General features: G+C 39.3%; 1 protein-coding gene across 4 annotated transcripts in view; it reads left to right on the top strand.

Moving 5' to 3' along the window:
- The first annotated feature begins 2,467 nt into the window (after nucleotides 1-2,467).
- UBR2 (ubiquitin protein ligase E3 component n-recognin 2) overlaps nucleotides 2,468-14,033 on the top strand; it is a 116,914-nt gene continuing 105,348 nt past the window's right edge. For 2 of the 4 annotated variants that reach the window (XM_060021815.1, XM_060021814.1), the window contains exons 1-2: nucleotides 2,468-3,758; nucleotides 13,088-13,347. In XM_060021815.1, coding sequence (XP_059877798.1) covers nucleotides 3,681-3,758; nucleotides 13,088-13,347 — 338 coding nt within the window. In that variant the 5' untranslated portion in view covers nucleotides 2,468-3,680. The remainder of the gene's footprint in view (nucleotides 3,759-13,087; nucleotides 13,348-14,033) is intronic. The other 2 variants (XM_060021813.1, XM_060021816.1) reach the window with 2 other exon arrangements.

Here is a 14,033-nt window from a genome sequence, read left to right as displayed (position 1 = left end):
ACAATAGGGAAAAGACAACCTCTTCAGTAAATGGTGTTGGGAAAACTGGACAGCTACATGCAAAAGAACCAAACTGGACTACCCTCTCACATCATGCACAAAAATAAACTGAGAATGGATTAAAGACTTAAATGTAAGACCTGAAACCATAAAACTTCTAGAAGAAAGCATAGGCAGTAAGTTCCTTGACATTGATCTTAGTAATATTTTTTTGGATATGTCTCCTCAGGCAAGAGAAACAAAAGCAAAAATAAACAAATCGGACTACCTCAAACTAAAAATCTTTTGCTCAGCAGAGGAAACTATCAACGAAGTGAAAAGGCCACTTACTGAATGGGAGAAGACATTTGCAAACAGTATATCTGATAAGGGGTTAAAATCTAAAATATAATATACAAAGAATTTATGCAGCTCAACATCTGAAAAACAAACAACTTGATTAAAAAATGGGCAGAGAATCTCAACAGACATTTTTCCAAAGAAGACAAATAGATGGCCAACAGGGACATGAAAAGATGTTCAGCATCACTAACCATCAGGGAAATGCAAATCAAAACCACAATGAGTGGGGCTTCCCTGGTGGCGCAGTGGTTGAGAATCCACCTGCCAGTGCGGGGACATGGGTTTGAGCCCTGGTCCGGGAAGATTCCACATGTCGTAGAGCAACTAAGCTCGTGCACCACAACTACTGAGCCTCTAGAACCCATGAGCCACAACTACTGAAGCCCGCACGCCACAACTACTGAAGCCTGTGCACCTAGAGCCCATGCTCTGCAACAAGAGAAGCCACCACCATGAGAAGTCTGCTCACCATGACGAAGAGGAGCCCTTGCTTGCCGCAACTAGAGGAAGCCCGTGTGCAGCAAAGAAGACCCAGTGCAGCCAAAAATAAAATTAAAAACAAAAACACAATGAGATAACACCTCTCACCTGTCAGAATGTCTATTATCAAAAAGACAATAAATAACAGGAGGTGGAGAAAAGGAAACTCTCATGCACTGTGGGTGGGAAGGTAAATTGGTGCAGTCACTATGGAAAACAGTATGGAGATTCCTCAAAAAATTAAAAATAGAACTACCATATGATCCAGAAATTCCACTCCTCTGTATTTATCTGAAGAAAATGAAAACACTAATTAGAAAATATATATGCCCTCCTATGTTCATTGCAGCATTATTTACAATAGCCAAGATATGGAAGCAACCTAAGCACCTATCGATAACGGATCAAGAAGATGTGGTACACATATACAATGGAATATTACTCAGCCACAAAAAAGAATGGAATCTTGCCATTTGTGACAACATGGGTGGTCCTAGAGGGTTTTATGCTATGAAAAATATGTCAGACAGAATAAAATAAATATTGCATGATTTCACTTATATGTGCATCTAAAAAGCAAAACAAATGAACAAATATAACAAAACAGAAACAATGCTATAGGTACAGAGAAAAAACAGGTGTTGCCATAGGGGAGCGGGTGGGAGGAGGAAAGAAAAAAGTGAGAGAGATTAAGAGGTATAACCTTCCAGTTGCAAAATAAATGAGTCATGTATATGAAAAAGAAAAGAAAAGAAAAGATCACAATGCCATACACATATGAAAATTTAAGAACATACTAAAGAATGATAATGAAAACACTATATACCCAAATTTGTGTAATGTAATTAAAGCATTATATAATGGAAATGTACTGCGTTAATAAATCTGTGATTCTTGAAGTTGGTCCCCAGGCCCACAGAATGACCAGGAACTTGACAGAAATGCAATTTCCAGTCTCCACTCAAAATCTATTGAATCAGAAATTCTGAGAGTGGGGTCCAGAAACCTGTATTTTATCAAGACCTCGAGGTAATTCTGATACATGCTCAAGTTTGAAAACCACTGCCTTAGATGTACATACTGAAAAAAAAGAGAATGGTTAATAGCAAACATCCAACTCAAGAATTTCGAAAAAAGGACACTAAAATCAATCCAAAAAGAATAAAAAATAATAAAAATTTCTTTACAATGTATTTTAATGGCTTTAATTCTATATTAGGACTCTTAAAGAGGCATTATCTTTGCTTCTGGGTTGTAACAACCCCAGTTTTCCTCCAGGTTGACTCTGACTAGGGAGTGCATCAGTGCAAGGAAGTTGGGCAAAGAAGAAAGTAACATATAGTAGAACATTTCAAGATCTCTCATTCTAGATTTCTAGAAAGATAGATGCATACTTTTTTTTCTGGATAGAATCATAAGAAAGTATTAAAAAGGCTTTTCTTTGGGGAGAGGGACTTGGGGTAAGAGGCATAGTTTTAATTTTTTTCCTTTAAAAATATTGAATATTTCCATTGAGCTTGAAGTTCTAATCTTATACATATATTAGTTTTTTTTTTTAAGTGATGACAAGGCTTATTTGGACTGTGGGATGATGGGTAATTTTTATTTCCTTAAAAAAAAAAACTTGGTTAATATTATAATTTTGTTAACAATAACAACAAAAACATGTCCCAAACCTGGATTGGTTCAGAATTTTTTTTGCCTAATGTAATTCACAATTTCTTTGTGGGAATAAATCAGCATGCCTAATAAAATGTTAAGCAATTTTCTGATAACTCTAAAGGAATTGGAGACTTGTTCTAAGAAATCCACTCACCCAACTATCAGTCAAGAGCCTAATTACCTCTACCCAAACGTAATTTTCTTTTGTATCTAATCTAACAATGATTATTTATTTCTATAAAATGTCCCTATCAAGAGTGAACCTTTGAATTGGCTTGGTAGACTCCTTCTCCTCTGCAGCAAGATTTGTTATAAATTTTAATAAACGGTCATATCTAAATCACTTGGAAACGTTTTCCTTTAACACCATTTTAACATGTTTTAAAACCTTTAAAAACCTGAGAAATGTACACCTCGGTTACCAGTCTAAAGAATGAGGGGTTGATGGATGACAGGGCCTTAGAACAATAGGGATAGAACGTAATTCGTTCATTCGACAAGTATTTGAGTTCGTACATATGCCAGGCTTTGAAAAGTACTCGAGTTCTGCCACGTGCCAGGCACTGTTCTAAGCTCTGGGGATACAAAAATGAACAAAGGGTGTTAAGGGAATAAAACTCAGTACCACACATGATCTCGCGCTTCTCGCCTCTTCCCTGGTGGGCGCCTCTCGCCGCTATGATTCTATGATTCTTGCTGGGCACAAAAGCCCCGCCCGCCCGCTTATCTGCCGTTTGCCCAAGGCTCTTAGGAGGAGATGGACTACAACTCCCACAATGCCATCCTGGGGCCTCCTTGTAAGGGCTCCACCTTTTCCCTGGCCGTGCGGAGGACGACTACAGTTCCCAGAGTGCTCTGCTTCGCCTTTTGGGTGTTGTTGCCCCTTTCCCGGAGCGGGACGCGGTAGAAGCGGGCAAGAGTGCCAGGCCCGGGTTCTCTGTGTCCTTCCACGGGGCAGGGACGAGGCAGTGACTTGACTCTGGGCGCAGAGCCCGCGAGGGAGCGCAGGACGCGCCGTCCCTTCTGCCCGGCTCACCTCACGCTACTCTCCGTCTTTTCCACCCGCGGCCGCCTGGGCGGCTCGGGACCGACCGCCCGGGGCAGCGGTGGCGGTCTCGGCCGCCGGGGCTGTGGCGAGGCCGCGGCCCTCGGGGCGGCGGTAGCGGCGCCAGCGCTGGGGAGGCGAAGGAGGGAAGATGGCGTCGGAGCTGGAGCCCGAGGTGCAGGGCCTAGACCGGAGTTTGCTGGAATGTTCGGCTGAGGAGACCGCGGGGGTGAGTGCCGGGACCCAGGCGGGGACGTCCGGCCGTCGCAGGCCGCGCCCCGGGGGAGGAACAGATTACTGGAAATCCCGGAGCGGCCGGGCCCTGACTTGGGGTGACGACCGCGCTGGCCCCGTCGGCCTCGCCTTGTGGGTAACGGCCTGGGGAGGCCCCAGATCTTGTCCCTCTCCTTCCTTCTTTATCCACGAGTAGCCCGCAGGGCTGCTGGGTGCACCAGCCACCCTCACGTACCCTTTCGCTCTTCCATTATTTCTGCTTTCCCCCACACTCCCAGTAAGTCCCCAGCACAGGGCCTTTGCCCTTTATGTCAACTCTTAGAAGAGGGGAGGGAAAGACGCTTCCTGGTTTTTTGGGTACTTTGTCTTCCTGATTCATTTGCCTCCTCCTCTGAAACCTGCTACCTTATTTTGTTTCTGGGACCGCCCTAGGCACCAAAGGATGCCAGCGACACTGTTCACCCTCTTTACCTCTTCAGTGCGTTTTCGCACCGGTTTGGTCAGTCTACAACGTTGATGAATGTACGGAAAGTAGTGTCTTGACACGTTAACTGAGTGTGAGAAAGTGGTAGTGGAGACTGGGAGATTAAAACAATAATTTGTCTAGGAGTTGGGGGTAGTTGGATGGAGAACAAACGTTATATAACTTTGAGAGAGCACCTCTCAGTAAATGGAAGCTAATAATGTGAGGTTTGGTCACAGCATAGTGGGAGCAGTTACGCCCCAAACTTAAAGCATTCAGACCTAGTCTTGTACTTAAACTGTAATACGAATATGCTGTATAAGTAGCAGAGTTGTAAAATAATTAATAAAACTCGATGGTATCTTTCCTCAAGGACAGGGAACACCCCCTAGAACAAATTGTCCATAATGATTCTGAATGGGCCAAAACAGCTGAGGCCCCACCTCTAGGGCCTCCAATTTAAAAAGCTGATAGGAAGGGAGTGACCTTTGAGCACAAGTCAACAATCTGAATGTTAGGAGCAAAATTGTAGTGGGGCGCTGTGGGGCTGTTGGTTAGTGAGGAGTTATTTTGGGTGAATTGATGAAGACACTAAACTCATAGTGGAAATAAGTGTCAGGAGTAGAGGTGAAAAGTTTAAAGAAATACATTGTTGAATGATGCATCTTTGTTTGTTTGTTTGTTTTTAAACCAACTTGTTTAGTCTAGTTCTGTTTTCATTTACTTTCCGCTTAGTATTGCAACCCAAGGATTTTCCCCATCTGCTTTTTCATTTATCAAGAGGTTGAAAAAGAAAATGAAAGCAGTGTTCAAAGTAAATAGTAAAATGGTAATGACAGCTATTCCCTATCCATGTGATCTTATCAATATCTAGATTGATAGCTAATTTGTTATTTACCTCAAAAATTTTTTTTTACTCCCACCAAATTTTGTCTGTTGACCCAGTGATACAGGCTATGTACTCTGTTTTTCCAATTCTAAAAGTGCAAGCTGCCATACACCTGAAACTAACACAACATTGTTAATGGACTATACTCCAATATAGAATAAAAATTAAAATAAACAAATAAAAGTGCAAGCTATCAAGTGATTAGAGCTTCTCCAGTTTGTTGAGGTTCCTGAGGAAACTAGTTATAAAACTGGTGCTAGAGAGCAATGCTCCTAGTCCTTGTGTAGTGAAATTCTCAGACGTCGTGGGGGAAATTAAGGAAAATGCAGTCAAAACTTATAAATTTGGACTTAATTCGAGTTTGTGAAGTTCACAGTCTGAGCTACATTTTAGTTTTGCTCTGTTTACTCTTCTTTTTAAAATTATTTATTTATTTATTAGGCTGCGCCAGGTCTTTGGTTGCGGCATGCTTGATCTAATTCCCTGACCAAGGATCAAACCCGGGCCCCCTGCATTGGGAGCACGGAGTCTTAAAGCGCTGGACCACCAGGGAAGTCCCTTTGCTCTGTTTACTTTTAAATGACTTTCTGAAAAATAAGATTAAAAAAAAATTTAGTCTGAAGGCCAACAAAATTTCTTAAAGAAGCGTTCATCTAATATTAAAATACAAGATTCTTGCAGCAGTATAATTTGCCCTTACTTTGTGAGGAGTTTATTGTTTGTATTTGATTAAAACAGCATAACACTTTACTGTTCTTTCAGCTTAGGCCCCAGCCCAGCCATTTATCACAAATTAAAATTAATTGGGGGACTTCCCTGGTGGTCCAGTGATTAAGACTCAGCGCTCCCAATGCAGGTGGCCCAGTTTCAATCCCTAGTCAGGGAAGTAGATCCCACATGCTGCAACTAAGAGTTCTCATGCTGCAACTAAATATCCTGCATGCTGCAACAAAGATCCCGTCTACCGCAACTAAGACCCAATACAGCCAAAAAAATAAATAAATATATTTTTTAAAATTAAAATGAATTAATAAAGTTTTCTCCGGTAAAAATAAATTTTAGAGAGGGTAAACAAGCAAAGCAGTTATTAACAGCCTTTAGACCTCTGTTGCTGATAATTTGTTGGGATCACATCCATCTAAAGTTACTTAATAATGACTAGTGGCATTTTTCGCACAATTTATTTACACACTTGCTTTTCTTATTTGTATTATGAGGAGGAAGGACTTTTTGTGATCCCATCTATTCTTACTAGAATGCCTCACAAATAAAAGTATTTAAGTACTACTCACTTCAATAATTTTAAGTTTAGGATATTAAAGTGGCCCTCTGTTGTAGTTTTTTCTTTTCCTTGATAGAGTTGATTCTACAAGTATGACTTCCCCAACACTTCTTGACTCTATCTACATTTCATGCTCCACAGATTTGATTATATGTTCCAGTGGATGATTATGATTTAAGAGGTACATATATTATTTTTCCCCAAATCTGAAAGAAATACATATTCATTATAGAAGTCTTATGTAGAGTATTATACCTATATTGGTTACTTTTTGCCTTAAAATTTTCAACAGTTTTATATAAAATTCACGTATCTTACAATTCAAGTCAGTGGTTTTTAGTATATGCAGAGTTGTGCAGCCCTCACCACAATCAATTTTAGTACATTTTCATCACTGCAAAAAAGAAATCCTATATCCATTAGCTGTACACTCCCCATTTTCTCCTAACCTCCCAAACTCTAGGCCCACTGCTGACCTATTTCTTTGTCTCCATAGATTTGTCTATTCTGGAAATTTCATGTAATATGTTGTCTTTTGTGACTGGCTTCTTTCACTTAGCATAAGTTTTTAAGGTTCGTCCATGTTGCAGCATGTATCATCAATACTTCATTCCTTTTTACTGCCAAATGATAGTCCATTACGTGGATATACCATATTTTATTTATCCATTCATCCGTTGATGAATGTTTGGATTATTTCTACTTTGTGGATATTATGAATTGTGCTATGGTGAACATTTCTGTACAATTTTTTATGGGGACATATGTTTTCATTTCTCTTGGGCATATACCCAGGAGTGGAATTGCTGGGTCAGGAATTGCTAGACTAAAATGGCTGCATCATTTTACCTTCCCACTAGCAGATGTGAAGTTTTCAGTGGGTTTTTTCACATCCTTGCCAGCACTAGTTAATTGTCTGTGTCTTTTTGATTATAGCCATTCTGTTAGGTGTAAAGTGGCATCTCCTTGTAGTTCTGATTTGTATCAGTATTTCCCTCGTGACTCATGATGTTGAACATCTTTTCATAAGCTTATTGGCTATTTGTATATCTTCTTTGGAAGTGTCAATTCAGATCTTTTGCCTATTTTTTCATTTTGTCTTCTGTTTTTTGCCTATTTTTAAATTAGATTCTCTTGTTTTTTATTACTGAGTTTCTGTATTATTTTGATTTGTGAATGTTTTTACTTCATTTCTAGAACTCTTAATATGATTTGTTTTAAATTTTTCTTAGTTCTAATTTTTTCTTAGTAGAGTCCCGAAAGCTCCATTTTGGCCCTAGCAATTGTTGTTTTAGATTGTTGTTTTGTAGTTAACTTACATGTTGGTTATCCTTGTTCGAAAGCAAAATCAAATGTGCTTAAATAGAGTACAATTTTAATTTGGCATAGAATAATTAGATACTGTGATAAAAGGCTAACCCCTAGGGATTCTTTGATTTTTGTGTTTATTGTACTTGCTCTCTATCCCAAGGCTGAAATTAGCTTTCAAAAAAAGGCGAGCTCCTGCAAACATTGTCATAACATGTTTACTTTAGTGGAATGAGTTGACAGTTTCTCTACTTCCGTTATTGAGGACTTCTAATAAGATAGTGCTTATTACTCTGGTGTGCACATTAGTGTGACAGCCACAAGTGTCTGAAATAAGGACAGATTAACATGCAACCAAATTAGAAATATCAATAATTCTTCATGTTGAAGAAACAGTTACAGTTAGCTTATATTACTGAGATCTGATATGAAAAGCTATAGGTTTTCTTTCTTTTGAGAAATATGTGAACCATTATTCTTAAAGGCAGCCAGAAATTTTCTCTTCACAACTTTTTTTTTTTAATCTATAGTGTCGCTAACCACTAATTCTATATTTCTGGTATAGATTTTTTCATGTAAAGGTGTCTTGCTTTATATATTAAGTGTTTAAATTTAATAAAGTTAAAATCCCAAATCAGGTGGTTTTTTGTTTGATTTTGTTTGTTTTGTTTTGCGAGTGGGCTTTCTCTAGTTGGTGGTGAGCGGGGTCTACTCTTCGTTGTGGTGTGTGGGCTTCTCATTGCGGTGGCTTCTCTTTTTGCAGAGCATGGGCCCTAGACGTGTGGGCTTCAGTAGTTGTGGCACACGGGCTCAGTAGTTGTGGTTCACGGGCTCTAGAGCGCAGGCTCATTAGCTGTGGTGCACTCTATGTGCTCTGTGGCACGTGGGATCTTCCCAGACCAGGGCTTGAACCCGTGTCCCCTGCATTGGCAGGCGGATTCTTAACCACTGTGCCACCAGGGAAGTCCTGTGAGGTGGTTTTATTTTTATTTATTTATTTATTTATTTTTTGTGAGGTGGTTTTAAATGGAGCATATGCCTGCCTTTCTTGAAACAGACTTTTGTGTCTTGTTAATAATTTATAATAATATATAATAAAAGATATTTAGAGTAAAATGCTTGTTTTACTAATGATATATTTTGTATAAGGCAACTGATTTTTTTTTCTTAACCAGAAGCTGATACTAGTTTCTGAATTTTTTGTTTAAGAAATCTGTGAACAGATTTGACCCATCAGTGTTGTTAGAGCCACAAGACAACATAATTTCTTTTAGAAAGCATCACCCTTTATCATCCCTGGATTAAAATTCTGCAAAAGTGATATTTTAAGAGAAATGGGAACATAAAATATAAAACAAAAAATTGCTGTTAAAATAAAACCTTTAAATGTGTTGTAAATTAAAATTGAAGCATAGTTTTCTGGGATTGTGGAGGTGAATTATTGAATCTGAATGCTTAATTTTTCATCCATAAACAATAAATTGCTTAGGATAATTTGACTGCATTCATATTTTGAATTAGGGTTTGCTGACAATGGGTGAAAACCCCTTTGATGTGGCCAAAAACATGTTTTTTAGCTCAAAGAATTAGATTTTTGTTTGCTTTTTGGTTGACTCTGTCTTTTACTATTGACTATCTTTTTTTTTTTTTTTCTCGTTTGTTTTATAATTACTGAACTTAATGTGTGTGTGTGTGTATAATTTTGATTTGGAGCCACTTCTCCACTTCTCCTTGTAAGACCTTATACTCTTGCCTTACAGTGTTAGACATCTCTTGAACAATCTTTAAACCTATGGGATTGTCTCACCAGAAGTACTGTTTTAAGAGTAATTTAGTCTCTTTCCTACTTGCATAAAGCAAACACAGCAAAATTAGTAACATTTAGAAAGGATTGTTTCACTTTCGGGGTGAAAAGTTTTTCACTGTTATAAGTTTCCATCCAGCCCCTTAACTTATGAAGAGATTTTTACATTTTTAGGAAAAGTTCTCTAAAATGTGAAATTGACTAGAAAGGTAGTATATATCACCTCATGAATATGTAAAATCTCTCTATATATGTTATTTTTTCAGAGGAAGGAAGTGAGCTGAAGATTGTGCAAGTAATAGTTAAAAAGAAGACCTTATACTCTTGTCTTAACAGTGTTAGACATCACATAAACGTAAACTTTTTTTTTTAATTAATTTTTTTTGGAGTATAGCTGCTTTACAATGTTGTGTTAGTTTCTCCTGTACAGCAAAATGAATCAGCTATATATATACATATATCCCCTCTTTTTTGGATTTCCTTCCCATTTAGGTCAACACAGTGCATTAAGTAGAGTTCCCTGTGCTATATAGTATGTTCTCATTAGTTGTCTGTTTTATACATACTATCAATAGTGTATATGTGTCAATCCCAATCTTCATAAACTCTTTTTTAACAAGGATGTAATTTGAAATTTAGGTTGTAATCTATAGGTAAACATTGGACTTATGAGTTAACAGTTAACTGCATTTTTGTAGAAGTGAGTTGTTTCATATTTTCTGATTTCAAATTTTCACTTGGTTTAGAGCCGAAATGAGCAGGTCTTAATGACATAATTTGTAACTAAATAAATTATGTTTATTTGGAGGACAAACACAGATGGAATTGGCATGGGAAGCAGGAATAAATAAATGACAGAATATAGGGGAAAGCCTTAGGACTTAAGGAAATAGAAAGGGAAAAGAAAGGAGGTGGTTTGAAGGATGCCTATATAGGACTTATTTGGTTTGGTTTTTAAGAACCTGCAGGCCTGGATCTGCTTTATTTCTGTGTCCATTGAAGCCACGTTCCATTAAAGCCAAACATCTTTCTGTAATGTCAATGTTAAGTGACAGTCAGTAGTATATACATATTTATAGTCATTCAGTTAACGGATTTTACTAACTGCCCACTGGGGCTTGGTTCTGTTTTAGACATGGGGGATAGGGGAACAGGAGATGGGGGTGAGGAAGAGGCTAAGAAGACGTCTTAGAGAAAGTGAAACATAAACCGAGATCTGAAGAATGAGTAGATAACAGCCCTGTAAAGCAGAGAGAGAGGAGCAATACTGATCAGGAGGAGGAAACTAGAAAGTATGATACAAGGCAAAGGACCTTGTAAACCAGGGGTCCTCAACCCCCGGGCTGAGGACCGGTAGTGGTCCACAGCTTGTCAGGAGCTGGGCTGCACAGCAGGAGGTGAGCAGCAGGCGAGCCAGCGAAGCTTCATCTGCCGCTCCCTATCGCTAGCATTACCGTCTGAACCACCCCCCCCCCACCCGCCGTCTGTGGAAAAATTGTCTTCCATTAAACCAGTCCATGGTGCCAAAACGTTTGGGGACCGCTGTTGTAAACCATGTCAGTGGACTTGATTTGATCCTAAATAGAAGGGGAAGCTGAATGACATGATCAGACTGGCATTTTGCAAGAAACACTCTGGTAGTGAGGTTGGAAAAATGGACTGTAGAGGGACCAGACTAGTGGAGATTACTAGTTAGGACACAGTTGCATTAATCCTTGCAAAAGACAGGAGTGGGGAGTTTGGACTAGGGTAGTGGAAGTAGTGCCACCGGAGATGGAGAGAAAGAAATGGATGGATTCAACAGATACTTAGGAGGCCTAATAGACAAGACATGATGACTAATTGGATGTTGGGGTGAGGAAAAAAGATTTCTGAGTTTTTCTGGTTTGGATACCTGGGTAGATGCTGGTGTCTGAAATAGAGAAATGGAGAAAATAGCAGGGTGTTTTTTGTGGTGTGGGAGATCATGAGTTCAATTTTGGACATATTGAGTTGGTGTCTGAAAGGAAAAACTGTTTCTTCCTTTTCTTTTTATTCTCACATCAATACTTCCGGCCGCCAAACGTGTGTGTGTGGGGGGTGGTGGTGGTGGTGGTTTCCTACACCAGGCAGTTCTCTCGTTCTCAGCAGACACCAGTTGGGTGTCCTACAACTCAGTCAGTTCTGACACTGTACACCTGCAGTTAGCATCAGATCCCACAGATTAAGGGCTCAGTCCCACAAGGCTGCCCCGCTTCACTACTGCAGATGCCAATCACAAGCAGTGGGTCCTCAGGTTACCCACAACTTATGTTGCAAATTAGGGGGTTCCCATGACCCCCTCTTTGGGTTCGATAATTTTCTAGAATGGCTCACAAAACTCAGGGAAACAGTTTATTTACTAGATTACTTGTTTATTATAAAATGATACAACTCAGGAACAGCCAGATGGAATAGAGCAAGGTATGTGGGAAGGGGTGTGGAGCTTCCATGCCCTCTCTGGGCGTGCCAGCACCTCTGTTTGTTCATCAACCAAGGAGATCTCTGAACCCCGACATTTTTGGATTTTTATGGAGGCTTTGTGCCTCCATAGGCATGATGATCAAATGATTGGTCATTAGTGCTTAACTCCACCTCCAGCACCTCTCCCTTCCCTGAAGTTGGTTGGGGTGGAGACTGTAAGTTCCACCCTACTAATCATGTGGCTAGTTCCCCTGGCAACTAGCTTCCCATCTTTAGGGGCTTTCCAAAACTCACCTTAGTAATATCAACTCAGGCCTGATTGAAGGGGGCTTGTTATGAATAGCAAAAGACATTCCTTTCACTTTTATCTCACTTATCACTTAGGAAATTGGAAGATTTTTAAGAGCTCTGTGCTAGGAATGAGAAGACCAAATATGTTTTTCTTATCATAATATCACAGTATCTATTAGATATCTAAGTATAATTATCACAGGTAGTAGGACATGAAAGTTTGGGGACAGGGGAAAGTGACTTTTTAAAATGTTTTTAACAGGGAGAGCAAAGCAGAAAAGGCTTATAGAGAGGTTGATCAGGGAATAAAGATATAATCGATAGAACAAACTCTCTTATGGACTGACATTCATAAGAGACTGGCGTGTCCTTTATAATCATTGAGAAATAGAATTAGTGTATTGGCTGTTCATGTTCACTGTATGCTCTTCCTGTCAGCAAACCGACAGGAGAATCCAGATCACAATCAGAATATCATTTGAGCAAAGCATTAGAAATTAGAAAGGAATTCAGATGGGCTCAATGGCTAGTGTCTTATAAGATGATATGTTGTGGTCATTTTCCTGTATTGCCTACAGAAGTTTGCTTCAAGAGTCATTTTGAGGAGATGGGCTCGTTCCACTTTACTTTCACTTTAAGTTGAATTTTAAAATACTGGGCATTTTAGTAAAATTCTAAATTGAGTTTTATCCTTTTTTGGAAAGAAGACATGCAGTGATGAATGTCAATAAAATAATTTATAAGACTCATTATTTTTGCACCTAAAAGAAAATAGAGTATGTTTATTCAAATTAGCAGTTTATTGACCTTGTTTAAAACTATTTTTTCTTTTTTCTTTTTTAAAGAAATGGCTGCAAGCAACTGACCTCACTAGAGAAGTGAACCAGCATTTGGCTCACTATGTACCCAAAATCTACTGCAGGGGTCCCAACCCTTTTCCACAGAAAGAAGACATGTTGGCACACCAAGTTTTGTTGGGACCAATGGAATGGTACCTTTGTGGTGAAGATCCTGAGTTGGGATTTTCAAAACTTGAACAAACAAACAAACCTTCTCATCTTTGTGGTCGTGTTTTTAAAGTGGGAGAACCTACATACTCTTGCAGGTAAGATATTGTCATTTTCTTTCTTTCCTTGTTTTTACTTGACTTTTTTATTCCTGAAACCTTACATTTTTGTTTTCAAATTATGAAATATCAGTATTATATATGTATATATGTGTGTTAGTTTCCACAACAAATAAATGTGTCTTAATAAATTATTATAAACAAACATTATATAATTATTTTCCAGGTCAAGATATAGAACATCACCAGCATTCCAGAAACCCATTGTGTACTTTATTCCTCCCCCATAATTAGCTCCTACCTTGACTCTTGTAATAATCACTTCCTTGCTTTTTTTTTTTAACACGGGCCTCTCACTGTTGTGGTCTCTCCCGTTGCGGAGCACAGGCTCCGGACGCACAGGCTCAGCGGCCATGGCTCACAGGCCCAGCTGCTCCGCGGCATGTGGGATCCTCCCGGACCGGGAAACGAACCCGCGTCCCCTGCATCGACAGGTGGACTCTCAACCACTGCGCCACCAGGGAAGCCCACTTCCTTGCTTTTCTTGATGGTTACAGTGATTCTTTTTGATGTTCGAATTATCCTACATTTGACCTTTGAGAGCCCCGTTACACTAGCTTCTTTGCCCTTTTCACATGCCTTTATTAGTTTTTGAGTGCCTCTGCTTTCTGGCATAAGATGTCCACACCTCACTTTGTACTTACTCTGACCCATATGTAGAATCA

The sequence above is a fragment of the Delphinus delphis genome, chromosome 10 (genome assembly GCF_949987515.2).
Source record: "Delphinus delphis chromosome 10, mDelDel1.2, whole genome shotgun sequence".
Classification (NCBI taxonomy): domain Eukaryota; kingdom Metazoa; phylum Chordata; class Mammalia; order Artiodactyla; family Delphinidae; genus Delphinus; species Delphinus delphis.
This window is presented reverse-complemented; position numbering and strand designations above follow the sequence as displayed.